The sequence below is a fragment of the Heptranchias perlo genome, chromosome 32, assembly GCF_035084215.1.
Source record: "Heptranchias perlo isolate sHepPer1 chromosome 32, sHepPer1.hap1, whole genome shotgun sequence".
Classification (NCBI taxonomy): domain Eukaryota; kingdom Metazoa; phylum Chordata; class Chondrichthyes; order Hexanchiformes; family Hexanchidae; genus Heptranchias; species Heptranchias perlo.
The window spans coordinates 166,924-186,733 of NC_090356.1; the positions used below are offsets into that span (position 1 = coordinate 166,924).

Below are 19,810 nucleotides of genomic sequence, written 5' to 3' on the forward strand. Positions count from 1 at the left end.
TATCCTTCCACAAGATCACCACTCAGACGTCTCCTTTCTAGGCTGAAACGCCCAACTATCTCGTTCTCATATCTCAGACCCCTGACGCTAGGGGTCAGCCTCATGGCTCTTCTCTGCACTGCCTCCAGTGCCGGCTGGCTGCCTTGTGTCTCAGGTGATCAGAACTGGGCACAATACTCAAGATGTGGTCTGACCAGAGCACTGTACAGTTCGATCACAACTTCCTCTAACATAAATCCTACTGTTTTGGCAAAACAGTCCAACATTCGATTGGCTTTGTTGATTGCTGCTCTGCATTGGTTGGACATGTTGAGCTTAGAGTCTACGAAGACTCCTTGGTCTTTTTCAACTTCATCCGTAGCTATTTCAATACTGTTCGTGGGGTATGTGTGTCGGATTTCTTTCCTGTCTATGTGCAACATTTCACACTGGTCTGTATTAAATTTCATCTGCCTTTATTCTGTCCCCTTACATATTCTGTTCAACTCATTTTGTAATTACCAATTCTCCTCTGATTCCATTACCCTCCTAGTTTAGTATCATCTGCATACTTGACCAATAAGCATTTGGTTTCTGAGTCCAAGTCATTGATGTAAATGAGAAACTATTGATCTTGTATATCCCATTGTGGTTGCAGATTTCACTCATGAGCTATTAACTGAGGTCACTCATTATAAATCCTATATTTACTCTAACTTGGGCAGCTATGCATCTAAACTGCTGTACCTGACCTGGGAGTACACGATGGGGCAATGAAGAGGGAGTTTTACTCTGTAGCTAACCTGTGCTGTAACTTACCTGGGAGTGCTAGCGAGTTCAGTGTATAGTCATGGGGCAATCATCGTGCAGGATGGACGACTGTCCTGACCAACTTTAGATACCCAATTACTAATTTGATAAAGTCCCCAGCACAGCTACCATAGGCATCAGCTTGCATCCCCTGATCACTTATCTGGACTTGGTATTGAGATGTTTGCAAATCTCTTGAGATATACCTCTTGGGTGACACAGCCATTGGTTGGAGGGGGGTGGAGGGGAAAAGAGAAGGGAACGAGACTGCAAGAGTATGCCATTGCAGAAGCGTTCTCCATTGTTTCTGCCAGTGCTGAAATCCACCAAATGATATCCATCTACTTAATATCCATGTTGAGTGATCCTAGCTGTAGCAGCATGGCCAAACACCTCAAGGAGATCGACACTCACTGACCAGGTCAATGCTTTCATTCATTTTTGAAAATGTAATTCCACCAACCTCTTTCTTTCTCTTTCCCTCCCTCCCTCAATAACCATAGATTCAGCATCAGGCCCCAGGCTGATCAACTCCCAACCCCCTCTCCTCAAAAATAAGTACCTTCATTGATGAACTTATTACTCGGCACACATTGTACATGCACTGCTGCCTCTTTCATACTTTCCTATTAGAGGCAAATCAAATGATAGTGACCAGCTTCCCCCAACCCTCATAGAAAGTATTCTTATTAACAGAGTGCAAAAGTCTAAGTCATTAAGTGTTTTTTTTTCATTCGTTCATGGGATGTGGGCGTTGCTGGCGAGGCCGGTATTTATTGCCCATCCCTAATTGCCCTGGAGAAGGTGGTGGCGAGCCGCCTTCTTGAACCGCTGCAGTCCGTGGGGGGGGAAATTCGGCGATGGTAATGCCGTTGAATGTCAAGGGGAGGTGGTTAGTCTGGCGCGAATGTTACTTGCTACTTATCAGCCCAAGCCTGGATGTTGTCCAGGTCTTGCTGCATACGGGCTCGGATTGCTTCATTATTTGAGGGGTTGCGAATGGAACTGAACACTGTGCAATCATCAGCGAACATCCCCATTTCTGACCTTATGATGGAGGGAAGGTCATTGATGAAGCAGCTGAAGATGGTTGGGCCAAGTACACTGCCCTGAGGAACTCCTGCAGCAATGTCCTGGGGCTGAGATAATTGGCCTCCAACAACCACTACCATCTTCCTTTGTGCTAGGTATGACTCCAGCCACTGGAGAGTTTTCCCCCGATTCCCATTGCCTTCAATTTTACTAGGGCTCCTTGGTGCCACACTCAGTCAAATGCTGCCTTGATGTCAAGGGCAGTCACTCTCATCTCACCTCTGGAATTCAGCTCTTTTGTCCACGTTTGGACCAAGGCTGTAATGAAGTCTGGAACCGAGTGGTCTAACACCAAACTAAGCATCAGTGAGCAGGCTATTGGTAAGTTCCGCTTGATGGAAGGTGTCTTCGACAGTGCTATCACTTGGCTGATGATTGAGAGTATACTGATGGGGTGGTAATTGGCCGGATTGGATTTGTCCTGCTTTTTGTGGACAGGACATACCTGTAAATTAGAGACAACAGTGGTCCCACTGAGTCCTGGGTCACCCCATACAACACTTCTTAACCCTCCACCCCCGCAGTAACTCATCTAATGAGTATTTATTTCCTAACCATCAGCCAATTTGTTATCTATTCCTAGGGTTTACCTTGAATCCCTACAACTCTGGAGCTTAACTACTAGCCTTTTGTGTGGAATTTTGTCAAATGCCTTTTGGATGTCTCGGTATACCACATGCATTTGGATAGTAACTTGCTCAGGTTTGGATAGTAACTTGAGGGGGTTGATCAGGCTGTATAGAAATGGAGTGCCAGGGAAGGCAGTGGGGCTGACAGAATTTAATTTAACAAAAAGCTGGAGATTTGATATAAGGGAATGACAAGTTAGAGAGAGATGAAATTTTCTAGGCACTGGGGCTGGCAGATGAAATACAATGGTCTTTTCCAGTCTTGTACATTCTTATGTGCCAATGTAATTATGCAACTCTTGCAGTAAAAAGACTAAATATGAAAAACTTAAAATTAACATTTAGTTTCAAATATTGAGTTGATTTTTCTGACAAGAGTTATAGAATTTAAACAGGTCTTGGAAAAATAAGGCATTCATTGTGGAATGGTCTGACTCCATGAATTCATGGTTGTAGGGCAATGGTATTACAGAATGGAAATGCTGTAACTGTACCGATTATCACAGGCCCTGATCTGTGTGGTAGTTGTAGACTGTTGAATAGTTTGAGTGTTAATTATATTTTTAATTTGTTCCTTGTGGTCCTCAGTAAAACCGGACTATAATTCTAGTCTGTAATATGGGCTGAACATTCAGAACAGAGGTCAACAAGGAGCATCTCCGGGTTGTATGCAGGACTCATGTTTGAAGTGTGCTTCTTTGTACCCAGCTGCACATTCAATTGCTCTGTGGGAGATGATCAACCACAATAAAACAGACAGCCTTTCTTCCATGAAGCAATAGGAGAGGAGACAGACAGACAGAAAGAGAATGAATGAATAAAGGAGAAAGGGAGGGACAGCCGAGAGGGACACAGATTATTTATTTGTTTTGAACTTTTAGTACATGGTTGCCAGCGGAAATTTTTTTCCATCTGAAAATGTTGCCGTCACTTGGTGGGGTCTGCACTTTGAGTGCATTTACACGGGACCCTTTTTATCCTACAGCTGAACACAGGATGAGGGACCTAATAGGCAGCCTGAGCTGCCAATGTTCGAAAAGTCCAAATGGCAGCAAACATGGCAATGACCGTATTTCCCACATTTGCAAGAACGTTCTATGCACTTGCCTACATTGTGTCCTGACGGGACCAGCCTGTGCGAAAGGCAGAGGAGATGGAGATACTGCGCAGCATGTCACTCACCGTTTTCTCGCTGACCCCACACCATTTTAACAGGTACATTTTGGTCGGTAAGGGCCTCATTTAGATGCAAAAGTTGGGGTTTGATGACATGAATCAGATGTTATTTTAACTTCGTGTGGCGAGGTTCGTACCTGGTGCCGGCCTTGCCAGGGAAATCCAGCGCCAAAGAGCAGCAGGTGCAGAAGGAAAGTAATTTTTTTTTTAAAAAAAAGGCTTCCTAGTGGTTCAGAAGGAAACCTAGGGCCTCCCATGCCCCAGCTTCCCTCCCCTAACTGTGATCACTTACCGACTCTTTCTTCCCCCTTCCCCCCCCCCCCCCACCCCCAATCCACTTGCCTGATTGCCAGGGACCGTTCCCACGGGTCCTTGGCTGCAGCCTTCTGCCGCATTTGCCTGACTCCCACACACTGGCTTCATGTCATTGATGCCGGATTTAGCTGGGAGTTGGGACTTTCTATTTAAATGAGGCCTGGGAGTTAAAATGGCCGAGGCCCCATGCTCACTGCTCAAGTTAAAATCGGGGCTTTAGTGTTTGTCCTTGAAGAAGTTAAACCATTTAAAGTGTCTTCACTGGAGTATGTTCGAAAGCTGTCTCATCTGAAGGTTTATTTTCTTCAAGACGAGCGGTACAAGCTTTTTTGAGACAAGGGGCCCGATTTTAGCAGGGCTGCGGGTGGGCACCCACGCGCCCGGTGAAATTAGTGGGTTTCCCGCACGATCGTAGCAGGCAAACCACTAATTGGATCCACTTACCTGCTCCTCCGGGTTCCCCGCTGCTGATCTGAGTGTCGGGTGGGCTGCACATGCGCAGTAAGATCTGTCAGCTGGAGGTGCTCTATTTAAAGGTGCAGTCCTCCACTGACAGATGCTGCAACCAATAGCAAAGATGACTGCATGGAGCAGCCCAGGGGGAAGGCTGCTCCCAGTTTAATGATGCCTCACATTGGGTGAGGAGGAGGGGGAGGATAGAGATCTTCCACCCGGCGGGCGGGAGGAAGCGGCCTGCCTCCGCCACCAGGAAGGCATGGCTCAAGGTGGCAGAGGGGGTCACCTGCGCCACCAACATATCGCCCACCTGCACATAGTGCAGGAGGCGGTCCAATGACCTCAGTAGGTCAGCACAGTGAGTACACGTAGTCCTTCCCCTACACTCCGTCTGCCACATCACTGCCCCCACCCCACATCTCCTTCGGCACTGCCAACACTACTCTGTCACATCACCCCTCATACTCATCTTACCTGCACCTACTCACCTCGCCAGTACTCATCCCGCCACTACCACGCAACCCAATCCTCATACAATCTCATGGCTCTATCCCATACTCACCCTCTCGTGCATCTCTCTCACGGCCAGCCTCACTCAACCTGTCACCACCTGTGCTGCAGCCATAGGGCATGCATCACATATGTGCAGTAGGCAGCGTAAGGCAAACGTGTCGTGAGCATGAAGGGGATGCACAAGGGTGTTTGAGGGTTCGTCATGGTTGTTACTTATATTGAATTTCAGAACAACTCACATCACACATTATATTGGCACCACTACTGCCATGTCTTCGCGAATCCTGTCCGGTTTGTGCAATAATGCCCACTCCTGGGTATCACTATGAGGACCCACCACTGATGCCACCCACTGTGTCACTGCAGAGTGGGTGTTTTTTTCTTTGCAGGGCTCTTCTGCGCAGACGACTGAGAGACATCGGCGATGTCCCCGGTTGCACCCTGGAAGGCTGCGGAGGAGAAGTTTGGGAGGGCAGTGGTGACTTTGACAGAGACAGGTAGGAAGATGGTGCACGGGCCAGCCAGGAGCAGCTCAGCATGAAAGAGGCTGCAGATGTCCACGGCTACATGTCGAGTGACTCTGAGCCTCCGTGTGCACTGCTGCTCAGAGAGGTCCAGGAGGCTGAGCCTCGGTCTGTGGAACCTGTGGCGTGGGTAGTGCCCTCTGCGACGCATCTCTCTCTGCGGTAGCCCTCCCTCCTGCTGTACAGGTGGATGTGTCACAGCACTCTGTTGTGGAGCTCCACGTGTCAGAGGTGGACGGCGTGGATGGTGATGCTGTTCGCCCTCCGAAGAGGTCATGACTGCGGCTACGGCGGCCCCCATCCGCAAGATGTACATCTGAGGGGGTCCGCAAGGTAGGTACATGTCTCCAGACCCCGGGGTAAGTGTGCAGGTTGGTGACTTTGACCGTCAGGAGGAGGGTGGTGGAGACCAAACTTTGTCCCAAGTGACAGAGTGGCCTCCTGCAATGGGTGAGGGTCTCCCCCCCCCCCCTGTCAAATGGACCTTTGCAGCTGCCACAGGCTGACAGCTGCAACACGTCCATTTGAGCTGGGAGTGTTTCCCCCAGTGTGGGAAACAGTCCCATGTTGTTTCAAAATCCCACATAGTCCCTTAATCAGGTCAGTTAATGACCTGAAATACCTAACTAAATATTGTCAAGTGGCATCCCGCTGGCTTTAATTGCCTGCGGGATTCCCACCAGCGGGGGCTGCGCGCGCACGCCGGCGGGGAACCCGGAAGTGGGTGGGATCGAGGAGGGATCCGGTCCCGCTCCTGGATTTCCCGATTTTCGGGGGCCCCCCTGCCGAGAACGCACCCGATAGCGGGTGGTAAAATCGAGCCCAAGGACTTTATTCCTGCTGTGAATACATTAACTAGCTTTATTTGAGCATTCTTGTCACTGCATATACAGAATTACCAGCGGTCAGAAATAAGAGAGGGAGTTAGGTTGGAATGGTATTAAGTTTTGATTCATTTCCAGGATTACACTGAAATCCCCATCTTTTAGGATTTTACTACAGTGCACTACTCTAATGTTGGCCAGTTTGTAGTGAGCTGTAGTGCCCAGCTAGGTTCTGTATCTTTGAAACTGGTTTTCAATTTGTTTGCACATTCGTGGTTGAAGGTCACTTTGTTACTGTGGTAATTGCATAGTAAGCCTGTTCCACCCATATTAGAGCAGTCATGGAGAAATGTGAAAATTGAGATTAATAATCAATAAGATTATAATAGATTGACTGACTGCAGGTTGGGATCTACAGTCAGTCAGGTTCATCTGAGAGCACAAAATTCAGGACTCTAATCCTGCAAACCATCTTTTTGTGCATTTTGGTTTTTAATGATTACAATGTGCAATGGTTTTTATTTGCAGTACAAAAAAAAAATCAGTATTATAGATCAATAACTACTGTTGGTGATAATAGCACACTAATGCTTAATATGCTCATATAACATTGCTCTGTCTCCTATATTAATGCAGGTCATTCTGCCACTCATTTAAAATAGGTTAACTCCTCTTTTTTTTAAAAAAGTGGACAGTGGAATGTTATACGAGAATGTTTGCTGTATCACCACCAACAGCAATTTCTAGCTTTATGTTAGAAAATATTTGAAACCTTCTCTATTCTAAGGAGAACAACCCCATCTTCTCCAGTCTATCCACTTAACTGAAGTTCCTCTTCCCTGGAACCATTTTAGTAAATATTTTCTGCACCCTCTCCAAAGCCTTTACATCCTTCCTAAAGTGCGGTGCCTAGAATTAGACACAATATTCCAGTTGTGGCCAAACCAGTGTTTTATAAAAGGTTCAACTTCCTAGCTTTTGTACTCTATGTCTCGATTAATAAAGCCCAGGATCCCATATGCTTTTTTTAAAAAAGCCTTCTCAACTTGTCCTGCCACCTTCAAAGATTTGTGTATGCGCATCCCCCGGAATCTCTGTTCCTGCACCCCCTTTAAAATTGTACCATTTAGTTTATATTGCCTCTCCTCATTCTTCCTACCAAAATGCATCACTTCACACTTTTCTGTGTTAAATTTCATCTGCCATGTGTCTGCCCATATTTCACCAGTCTATCTATGTTCTCCTGAAGTCTGTTACTATCCTCCACATTGTTTACTACATTTCTGAGTTTCGTGTCATCTGCAAACTTTGAAATTATACTCTCTATACCCAAGTCCAGGTCATTAATATCTATCAAAAAGAGCAGTGGTCCTAATACTGACCCCTGGGGAACACTACTGAATACTTCCCTCCGGTCTGAAAAACAATCAATCATTCACCACTAATCTCTGTTTCTGTCCCTTAACCAATTTTGTATCCATGCTGCCACTGTCCCTTTAATCCCATGGGCTTCAATTTTGCTAACAAGTCTATTATGTGGCATTTTATCAAATGCCTTTTGAAAGTCCATCTACACATCAACCGATCTACCCTCATCAATCCTCTCTGTTACTTCATCAAAGAACTCAATCAAGTTAGTCAAATACGATTTTCCTTTAACAAATCCGTGCAGACTTTCATCCCTAACTCTAATCCTAATGCAGTGCCAATTTATTCTCTCAAAGTTTCCCCACCACTGATGTTAGGCTGACTGGCCTGTAATTGCCAGGTTTATCCTTCTCCCCTTTTCCGAACAGGAGGGTAACGTTTGCAATCCGCCAGTCCTCCGGTACCATACCCATATCTAAAGGAGAATTGGAAGACTGTGGCCAGAGCCTCTGCTTGATATAATCCCGCATCAAAATAGTTCACGTAATCCTGCATCTAAAATCAGGGCTAGTGTGGGATCAAGACAGGGCAGATGCAATTGTGAGCCAATTTGTATTCTGCATGTGGAATACACTGCTACTTGGGATTATTGCAAGATTATAATTCATAAATTAACATGGGTCATATTTATGGAACGTTAAGAAGTTCTACTGAAGTCAAAGTCCCTAAGACTACTTTTATTTTCATATTTAATATATCTGGAACCCTTCCAGGAGAAATTATTTTTGGCTTGCAAGGCAGAATTACAGCAAGGACCACAATGTCAGAAAAAGTATAAAATAAAGTGTCAAAATTAAAATTTTCTAGCGATACCCCCAGGTCACCCAAGAGAATAAATCTTATGCTTTCAGCACACACATCTTCCTTCAGCAAGTTTTAAATCCACCACTGCTACAAACTTACCCGTTTGTACTTTAGGCTTTTTCTCCTGCAATAAAAGTGATGGAATGTTGGGTATACCTGAAGGTTAATTTATGACAACCTACGTCACACTGAACTTTCAGAATAACTCCATGTCTTCACATTTTATGAGGCCTATATTTAGAGCAGCTTTTTTGAAGCTGATCTGATTTTGATAGTTTTCTGGGTTGGCATTCATGCAATTAAGTTGAACAGATTCAATCTCTGCCCACTAATTCAAATGTTTGATAATCCATGAATTGACATAGCCTTAAATGTTACTCTATTTGATTCTGGAAGTGTGTAATACACTGGTGGGTCTTTGGTGATTGTTGCTCGGATCACATTAGATAATCATTTTGCTATAGTAAATCTTTTTGGATCAGCTGGTTTAGTGCCACTATTACCTCTCATGGACACTGCTAAGACCCACAAGGACGTTCCAGTATCCTGAGGTCGTTACCAAATCCTTTTTTTTGTTAAATTACAATTTATATTTATAAAGCTCCTTTAATGTAGCAAAATAGCCAAGGAATCTCACAAAGGGGCAGATTAACATGGAGCAGCAATAGGGAGAAAAATTATGAGAGCTAACTTTTGAGAAGCCTTTGAAGTGAGGAGGCACACGGCAAGGTGGAGGAGTTCTGGAAAAGAATTCCAGGAGTTCAGAGATGTGATGGCTTAAGTCTCTGCACCGAGCAATCAACTGGTGGAGCGGGGGAAGATGGTGGAATGCACAGTTGTCCAGACTCAAACAGAAAGAGAGAAAGCGCTAGAACATAGGGTTGAGGGAGGGTGGAGTGATCTGCAAACAATGACCCAGATTTTGAAGTCAGTGTGTTGGTGGATGGGAAGCCAATGGAGGTTAGCTAGGACTGGGGTGATGGCTGAGCACTACTTAGCATGGAATAGAATTTGGGTGGTGACATTTTGAGAGTTGGAGTTTATGTAGCATGATGACAGGGAGGCTTGCAAGGAAATATTTAAGAATGAACAAACTATAAATCAGATGTCCTAAAAGTGCTTCACAGACAGTTAAATTACTTTTTGAAACATTGTCAGTGTTATCATGTAGCCAATTTGCACACAGCAATGACTGGATAATCTGTTTTTGATCATGTTGGTAGAGGGAAGAATGTTGGCAAGAACACTGGAGAACTCACTGCTCTTCTTCGAATAATGCTACAAGATCTTTTACGTCCATCTGTAGACTGGGCCTCATCTGTAAGACAGTATGTCCAACAATGCAGCACTCCATGCAATTGCAGAAATTGAGCATGAGGCGACAGAGGCAGGATAGGAATTTCAGCAATGGTAGGGATGACGGCATGCAATATTTCAGGTGAAAACTGGCAGTCTTGGTGATGCATTGGATGTGCAATTTGAAGCTCAGCTCAAGGTCATGCACTATCAGGTTCAGCTTGAGTGAACAGCCAAGGTTTGGGGTGGGGGTGGGGGTGGGGGGGTGGAATCAGGAGTGAGGGTGTAAATTTCTGAAGAGAACTGCACAGGAATTATTTCTTCCTGTCTCACTCTTGCAATTGCTCTTGATCTTCTCTCTCCTCCTTCTTTTGGCTCTTCAGCTCTTCACCTAATTCCCTCATGATTCATTGCATTGTCTCCTACTCTAAATGATTCATTCCTAGTACCTCATAATTGTGCATTTCCTTACCTCCTTAGTCTCCCCGGTTATATTTCGGATCTTTTCTACCCTCACTACTTTTTCAGTTTCTGTATTTTACCTTCATAATGACCGAGAGTATCTTCACTAGCCCCAGTACACAAGTCCATGCATCTAGGTATCTTTCAGTAACACATCCAGGATAATGTATTAAAAAAATCTTTGTTAATTATTTCACCTATTAAATTAATTCTATGGCTCCACAGGATTTTTCTCCCATTTACAAAAAGCAGCAGAGCATCACATCAGAATTCATCTCAGACTTAACAATAGATAAATTTACAGTAGAAATTAAACTATTTAGCTTCTCAAAAGGAAAACAAAAATTTGAGATATCTATTATGATTCTTTTGAACTAAAACTTTATAGACACTCATTTTTCACCACTATGGGAACTGCACTGGCCTGACCTAACTCTTGAAGGTTTTTTTAAAAAACCCTGATTAAAACAATTCAACTTACTTAAATACCCCTGAAACAGTTCCTAGTGATTGACAACTCAATTCAAAAAGGAACTGCCAAACACACCACCTTGTTTATACCTGAATTATGTAGCTGGTTTCCTCTTTCAAGCCTGTAACCTTGGAGATAAACAAAAATTTGTAATATCTGTATTGAATTAGGCTATGACGGGGTTTCTGACTGCAGCTGTTTTTTGGGACTTGAAGTATATGAAAGGCACCAAGCCAAAACTAGGCAAAAACACTTCACTTTTGTCACATTACCGTCCTTCTACAATCCACAGCCTTATAAAGCACAAGCTTGGTATCACCTAATCGTTACTTCCTGATTTACCTCATATACTCTTACTATTTTCAACCCTTGGTGGTGACCTGCATTATAGACCTTGGCCTTTCACCTGGGATTCGCAATAAAAAGAAAAAAAATCAGGACAAGCTGTTTAAATTTTATCTCTTTCTTACTTACATTTCCAACTTTAATTTTCTTGTGCTCCTCCAGGAGATTCTTTTTAATTTCAGGCCACAATGAATCAGGCACATACATCCTTGAACACGCTGAACATTTTTGCCCTCCATACTCAAAGGCAGAACGAATGGTACCATTTACCACGCTGACAGTATCAGCCGATTTATGCACAAAGTGAAAGTTCTTACCACCACATTCTGTAAAATCAAGAATTGTCCTTAGAAATGCATTTGATTTGGAGACTTGCTAATGTGAGTGAGCAGCAGGGAAGGGTTAGCCAATCAGAGCAAAAATCTTAAATCCTTCTAATCCCCCAACTTGGCAGTGCGAATGAGCACAAGACAAAATCTCCTTGGTTCCAGTTTGAAGGGGTTCCAGTTTTAAATTTTTTGATAGTTATACAAAAGAAGCACAATAAGAACATAAGAAATAGGAGCAGGAGTAGGCCACATGGCCCCTCAAGCCTGCTCCGCCATTCAATAAGATCATGGCTGATCTTCAACCTCAACTCCACTTTCCTGCCCGATCCCCACATCCCTTGATTCCCTTAGTGCCCAAAAATCTATCGATCTCAGTCTTGAACATACTCAATGACTGGGCATCCACAACCATCTGGGGTAGAGAATTCCAAAGATTTACAACCCTTAGAGTGAAGAAATTCCTTCTCATCTCAGTCCTAAATGGCTGACCCCTTGTCCTGAGACTATGTCCTCTAGTTCTAGACTCTTTAGCCAGGGGAAACAGCCTCTCAGCATCTACCCGGTCAGGCCCTCTTAGAATTTTATACATTTCAATGAGATCACCTCTTATTCTTCTATACTCCAGAGAATATAGGCCCATTTTACTCAATGTCTCCTCATAGGACAACCTTCTCATCCCAGGAATCAATCCTTCATTGCAGCTCCTCTAAGGCAAGTATATCCTTCCTTAGTTAGGTAAGGAGACCAAAACTGTACACAGTACTCCAGGTGTGGTCTCACCAAAGCCCTGTACAATTGCAGCAAGATTTCCTTAACTCTTGTACTCCAATCCCCTTGCAATAAAGGCTAACATATCATTTGCCTTCCTAATTGCTTGATGTGCCTGCATGTTATCTTTCTGTGATTCGTGTACAAGGACACCCAAACCCCTCTGAATAGCAACATTTTTTAGTCTCTCACCTTTTAAAAAATATTCTGCTTTTCTATACTTCCAACTAAAGTGGATAATTTCACATTTCCACACATTACACTCCATCTGCCACCTTCTTGCCCACTCACTTAACCTGTCTATATCCCTTTGCAGACTCCTTGCATCCTCCTCACAGCTACTTTCCCACCTAACTTTGAATGGTCAGCAAACTTGAATACATTACACACTGTCCCTTTATCTAAGTCATTGATTATACAGTAAACAGATGAGGCCCAAGCACTGATCCTTGCGGCACCCCTCTAGTTACAACCTGCCAACCTGAAAATGACCTGTTTATTCCTACTCTGATTTCTGTCTGTTAACCAATCCTCTATCCTTGCTATTACCCCCAATCCAATGAGCCCTAATCTTGTGCAACAACCTCTTGTGTGGCACCTTATTGAATGCCTTTTGAAAATCCAAATATACTACAAAACACTGGTTCCCCCTTAGCTACCCTACTAGTTACACCCTTAAAAACTCCAATAGATTTGTCAAACACTATTTCCCTTTCATAAAACAATGTTGACTCTGCCTAATCATATGATTTTCTAAGTGCCCTGTTACTACATTCTTAATAATAGATTCTAGCATTTTCCCTACTACTGGTGTCAGGCTAACTGGCCTATAGTTCAGTTTTCTCTTTCCTGTCTTTCTTGAATACCTTCCAATCCACAGGGATTCTAGAATCTATGGAATTTTAGAAGATCAAAACCAATTCATCCACTATCTCTGCAGCCACCTCTATTAAAACCCTAGAATGTAGGCGATTAGGTCCAGGGGATTTGTCGGCTTTTAGTCCCTTTAACTTCTCCAGTAGTTTTTCTTTACTAATATTAATTATTTTGAATTCCTCACTGTTATTAGACCTGTGGTTACCTACAATTTCCAGTATTTTTTTGTGTTTTCTACTGTGATAGATACAAAGGGCTCGATTTTAAAAGTAAAAAGTGGGTGGATTGGGCGGCATTGAAAATTGCCACCATTTCAGACCCACCCATTTCCAGTTTTCGGGGGGGGGGGGGGGGGGGGGGGGGGGTGGAAATGAGGGGCGGGTGGCCAACCCACTCCCAGAAGGCAGGTCAGGCCTTTAAACCCTTCAAGGAGGCTTCAGGACTCCATTTTTCACTAGTTCCCGATTTCAACCCCGGGGGGCTGGGATTCCCAGGCCTTCTGTTTTACGTCTTATGAAAGGAGGCAAGGCGGCCAGAGACTAACAGGTAAGTGCCTAGAAAGGCACAGCTTGTGGGCCTGGAGGAACAGGAGTGCTTCCCCCAGGTCCAACAAGCCTACCTGCACCAACCTCCCACCGACTGCAGACCCTGACTCCTGATCCTCAATGATTGCAACCCCCCTCGATGAGCCCCGATCCCGCCCCCACCCCCCCGTGACTGAATCCCGATCCCATCCCCCATGACTCGTGACCCCTGTGCCCACCTATGCCTCTTGCCTACCTGTGCACCCCCCCCCCACCCCCCCATCCATACAAACAAAGACTTACCTGAAGACGTCCTCTCCCTGGCTGGTCTCCCGTCCGACTGAGACCAGGCTGTCAGCCGGACAGGAAACCAACAAAAAAAAAACGCCCTTACGTCAAAATCATAAGGACGTCCAGGAAACCCGTACTAATGGGTTTCCCCGACCTCAAATTGACTCCCCAGCCCCCTTCTCGGCTCAGTTTTAAAATTGAGCCCAAAATGTTTGTTTAATGTCTCAGCCATTTCCTTATTCCCAATTATAATTTCTCCCATCTCTGCCTTGAAGGAACCCAATAACTGCAAGCAAGGAAAAGGCATTGAGCTGGAGCAGGGAATGACAGGCCAGGTTAAAGTTTGCCATGGTTAGACAAGATTGCATCTTTTCCAAGCTGTTCATCCTAAGCGGTGGGGATTCCTGAAGTGCTGTTTAAGCATTGGGATCTTAGCAAATGTTTATTCCAGGTTAGTGAAAGGGTATTAATGAAAGGGCTTCCAGAAGAGAACAAACACTGGAAGATAATTTCTCAAGCATAACAACTGGATCAACATATCTCCAGCAATTTTACATATCGAAGATTTGCAAATAATCACCTTGTATTCAAAGTGAAAACACTCATTTTAACACCGTGGACACCCTGAGCAAAAGAGCCTCCCATTATCTACAGGTAACACCATTATTAAAAAAGGAGATATAACCATTTCTGAGGTCAAGAACTTTTCTGTACATTGACCCAAACTTCAGTATATTTTCCCTTCCAGCTTTCGCCAAAAACTGTCGAAAGAAAAAACATGCCTCTAATTTTTGCAGTTTCACCGTACCTCACTCATGGTACATGGGAGTGTAACCAATGCTAATTTCACAGCATAGTAATATCTTTCAGACTTTTAGTTAAAGAGCCTCACCAAGTTTTGAGGCATTGTTCACACTCATGGAATAACTCACAGCAAGAACCAGGCACTTTTATACCCTGTGCAAGCTTTCATAATTCATATTTTCCTGTAATGTTGGCCTCAACTTTCAGTTCAGCCGTTTTGTGCACATGCTGTTGTGCTCTTAACAGTTTATGGTTTTTTTTTGTACAGTCAAAAATGGGCTAGAATTTTTCTTCATCATTATCCTTGTGCACTGCCATGAGATACCTGATATAGTGCAGGAGGAAGAACATTTCAAATGGCTTGGAGGAATTCAGGCCAGGAGTGTGCTTCCACATTATTCCAGTGGGCATATACATACAGTCAAATTTCCCTGTAATAAAATTGACCTGAAGGGGAAATTTCCTTTTATGTCAGTACTGATTTGGAATTTACAGTTTCCATAAAACTTATTTTAGGATGAACACAAATTCAACTTGAAACTACAAATAGGACTTCAGAAACACTATGAAGTTAGCTTGTGTAGAAAATAATTAGTTTGTGGATTTTCTTGGAAGTGTTGCAAATGACAAAGGATTAGGGTTAGAGTTAGAGTTAGGGAAAGATGTTCCTACCTCCAGACAGGCGAGGAAAGGTACGGTACTTATGCAGTTTCTCAGACACCTGCTTCCAAAGTTGTCGAAATGTTCTGGAGAAGGGGAAATAGCCAATTGATAAAGATATATAAAACAATCTTACAAGTTTTTTTTTAAAATTAGGAATTACTAAACAATTTTCAAATTGTTACATATTATTACCTGTAAGTAATAAGTAAATAGAATCATATATCACAGAATTTTACAGTAAAGGTGGCAATTCAGCCCATGGTGTCTGTTCTGGCTCTTTGCTGATGCATTCCAAAACCAATTCCCACAACCATGTGTTTTCCTCTTACTTTTGTGTGCCCTTTTATTATAAATTTCTATGTCCACATTTATAATGGAAATTGCCCATGTAAACTTGTAATGCTGTAATTACACCATCCTGCCAGTGGTGATGCTGTAGCACCTCTCAGCCTAGACTGCAGAGAAACTCCCATGGTCCAGCCAATTCTGCTTCCCAAACTGCTACGTAGCTTTAAATAATATAAAATCAAAGTATTTTATAGAAATAAGGACAGAATGTATGAATTTAAAATGGGAACTGAATTATGTCTGTCTGCCTTGGTAGAATTCTCAGTCTACTAACCCTACTGCACCTGAAAACTAGACCTGTTCTTCAATCCCTTTGTGCAGTGCCATGAGCGATCAATTAATATGTATATTTAATATATCAAGAACAAAAATGGACCCAACACTGATCCTAGGGGATACACCATTTCCAACCCTTCTCCAATCCAAGGAATACAAAGTAACCATAACTCTTTGTTCCCTGTCAACCAACTTTCTTTTTACGTTGCATAATTTCCTGTTACATCAGATGCTTGAACTTGTGCAACAAACCTCCTCTGAGACACCCACTGAATATGGATTTTCAGAAAACATGTACAACTATTGTATTCCCTTATTACGCAATCAATTACTTCTTCAAAAAAAAATTTTAAAAATCAAACACGACTTAATTTATCAAATCCACATCGGCTGTCCTTGATTAACTTATGAATCTCTAAACGCTGATTAATTTGATTTTAAATTATGAATTATAAAAAAATATATCCACAACTGACATTAGACTAACTGGTCTATAATTACCCAGTTTATCCTTTTTTTCCCTTCTTGAACATAGATGGTACACTGGCTATTCTCTTGTCTCACGTTTCAATTTGCATATCTGAGGATTGCTAAATGGTCCGAACCTCTGTGTCCTCTTGGACTTTGTTCAACAGCCTAGAGTGCAGTGCAGCCATCAGAACCCAGTGACTCAACATTGAGCTCTGCTATTTTTTTTCAGAACTGAATCCTTTTTTAAAAAAAAAATCTAACAATTTTCAACATTTTCATCTGGTAACCTTCATTCTCACTTCCAGCATCATTTGTAAATAATGGCGCAAAATATTTATTTATGTACTAACATCCTCCACAACAAGATTTCCCCACCCCCACCCCCATCATCCCTGAGCAGTCCTACCTTTTCTTCAGCACACAATTATTCCTTCTGCATCTGTCCCTGGAAAAACTCTCTTCCAAGTCTCTTACAATTGGCCAACTACTTAGCCCAGGGCTCATGGTAACTCTGCAGCTGCTGATCAGCTCAATCACTTCTTCATCTCCACCACTGATGTCCTCGTCTCCAGTAAAACCTTTACTCTCATGCATCCTGGTCATTTCCCCTAGTATGGCCCTCAGCTACATTCCCTCAATTCCAAGGGCATAGACTTGAACGTATCTGGTGCACAACTGGCTCAGCCATCCATCACTAGATCTGGCTGGACCACATCAAGCGCTATTGGGCCTCACCCTCCTTACCAAAACCACCCAGTACTCAAGGATCATCCTGGAGAACAACGATAACAGTCTTCTTAAACACCTCTCCCCTGCCCCCTCACCTCCAAGTGCAAGGAGCTCATGGACTTTTGTCACTAAGATTGAGAGCATCCATTCAGCTGCCTCTGCTGTTTCCCCCTTCCCACTAAGGCAAATCTCTTCCCAGGCTCCCCGCTCTAGCCCCTTGAACCCACATCTTTCTCTAGTTTCTCTCATGACTTCTCTGAGCTCACCTTGTCCACTTCCTCTTCCTCCTTGACCTTATTACAACTAAACTACTGACCACCCAATATCCTTCCTGGTCCCATGCTAGCTGATATTCTAAATGGTTCCCTTTCCTCGGGTACTGTCCACCTCCCTTTCAAAACCACTGATCATACCACCCCATAAATATAAAAAATAGTCGCTAATAAATCCAATAGGGAATTCAGGAGAAGCTTCTTTACCCAAAAGTGGTAAGAATGTGGAACGTGCTACCATAAGTAGTTGTTCATGCAAATAACAGATGCATTTAAGGGGAAGCTAGGTAAATACATGAGGGATAAAGGAATAAAAGGGTATTCTGATAGGGTTAGATGAAGTAGGAAGGGAGGAGGCTCATGTGGAGCATAAATGCCGGCATAGACCAGTTGGGCCGAGCAGCCTGTTTCTGTACTGTAGTTCCGATATAACTCGATGTAACCCTCTTGAAAATAGCTGACCCCTCTGTCTTTATAAACTACTGCACCATTTCCAACTTCCCCTTCGTTGCCAAAGACCTTGAACGTGTTGTCACCTCCCAAATCCACGGCCATTTTTCTTGCAACTCCATGTTTGAATGTCTTCAATTAGGCAGCACTGAAACAACCCTAATCAGTCACAAATTAAATCCTCGGTGACTGCGACCGTGGTACATTCCCTCTCCACGTCCTCCGCAATGTCTCTGCAGCCTTTGATACGGTCAAACGTACCATCTTCCTCCAACGCCTCTCCTCCATTGCCCTTGCTTGGTTCTACTCTTATTTATGCACTCATTGCAAGAGCATCTTCACAATGGCTTCTCTTTCCACCTCCACATCGTTGCCTCTGGAGCCCCTCTAGGATTTATCCTTTGCCCCCTCCCCTGTCTCATCTATATGTTGTCCCTTAGCGATATCTGAAGACATGGTGTCATCTTCCACATATAGGCTGGTGACGCCCAGCTTGAATTCTTCACCACCTCTCCGCTGCCTCTGTGCTGTCAGACTGCTTGACCAACCAGTCTTTGAACAGCTACAATTTCGTCTAACTAAACATTGGGAAGACTGAATCCATCGTCTTTGGACGCCATCACAAACTCTGTACCGATGCCACTATTACCATCTTGGGACGCTGTTTGCAACCTCAGCATCCTATTCGATCCTGAGCTGAGTTTCCAACTCCATATCCTCTCTGTCACTAAGAATGCCTACTTCCACCTCCGTAACATCGCCCTCCTCTGCCCCTGCCTATCTGCTGCTAAAACTCATCCATGCCTTGGTCACCTCCAGACTCAACTAGACCAATGCTCTCCTGGCTGGCCTCCTAGCCTCCACACTCTAAACTCCAGCTCATCGAAAACTCTGTTGCCTGAACCTTATGCCACACAAAGTCGCCCATTTTTATCACCCCAGTCCTTGCTGATTTGCATTGGCTCCAAGTCCCCCAACACCTTCAATTTAAAATTCTCATCCTTATCTTTAAATTTTTTAAAATTTGTTCATGGGATGTGGATGTCGCTGGCAAGGCCGGCATTTGTTGTCCATCCCTAATTGCCCTTGAGAAGGTGGTGGTGAGCCGCCTTCTTGAACCGCTGCAGTCCGTGTGGTGAAGGTTCTCCCACAGTGCTGTTAGGAAGGGAGTTCCAGGATTTTGACCCAGCGACGATGAAGGAACGGCCGATATATTTCCAAGTCGGGATGGTGTGTGACTTGGAGGGGAACGTGCAGGTGGTGTTGTTCCCATGTGCCTGCTGCTCTTGTCCTTCTAGGTGGTAGAGGTCGCGGGTTTGGGAGGTGCTTTCGAAGAAGCCTTGGCGAGTTGCTGCAGTGCATCCTGTGGATGGTACACACTGCAGCCACAGTGTGCCAGTGGTGAAGGGAATGAATGTTTAGGGTGGTGGATGGGATGCCAATCAAGCGGGCTGCTTTGTCCTGGATGGTGTCGAGCTTCTTGAGTGTTGTTGGAGCTGCACTCATCCAGGCAACTGGACAGTGTTCCATCACACTCCTGATTTGTGCCTTGTAGGTGGTGGAAAGGCTTTGGGGAGTCAGGAGGTGAGTCACTCGCCACAGAATACCCAGCCTCTGACCTGCTCTTGTAGCCATAGTATTTATATGGCTGGTCCAGTTAAGTTTCTGGTCAATGGTGACCCCCAGGATGTTGATGATGCGGGATTCGGCGATGGTAATGTCGTTGAATGTCAAGGGGAGGTGGTTAGACTCTCTCTTGTTGGAGATAGTCATTGCCTGGCACTTGTCTGGTGCGAATGTTACTTGCCACTTATGAGCCCAAGCCTGGATGTTGTCCAGGTCTTGCTGCATGCGGGCTCAGACTGCATCATTATCTGAGGGGTT

At 44.1% G+C, this 19,810-nt stretch overlaps 1 protein-coding gene and 1 long non-coding RNA gene across 5 annotated transcripts in view; one reads left to right on the plus strand and one right to left on the minus strand.

The window, feature by feature from the left end:
• Positions 1 to 19,810, plus strand: part of LOC137300886 (uncharacterized) — a 107,653-nt gene that overhangs the window by 56,366 nt on the left and 31,477 nt on the right. Inside the window, exon 3 of one of the 2 annotated variants that reach the window (XR_010958176.1) lies at positions 9,774 to 9,960. The exons of the other annotated variant lie outside the window; for it this stretch is intronic. This is a non-coding gene — a long non-coding RNA (uncharacterized lncRNA). The remainder of the gene's footprint in view (positions 1 to 9,773; positions 9,961 to 19,810) is intronic. 2 annotated transcript variants of the gene reach the window in all.
• Positions 1 to 19,810, minus strand: part of aldh4a1 (aldehyde dehydrogenase 4 family, member A1) — a 93,144-nt gene that overhangs the window by 22,928 nt on the left and 50,406 nt on the right. For all 3 annotated transcript variants that reach the window (XM_067970132.1, XM_067970133.1, XM_067970131.1), the window contains exons 9-10: positions 15,390 to 15,463; positions 11,255 to 11,451 (exon numbers count right to left, since the gene is read on the minus strand). In XM_067970132.1, coding sequence (XP_067826233.1) covers positions 11,255 to 11,451; positions 15,390 to 15,463 — 271 coding nt within the window. The remainder of the gene's footprint in view (positions 1 to 11,254; positions 11,452 to 15,389; positions 15,464 to 19,810) is intronic.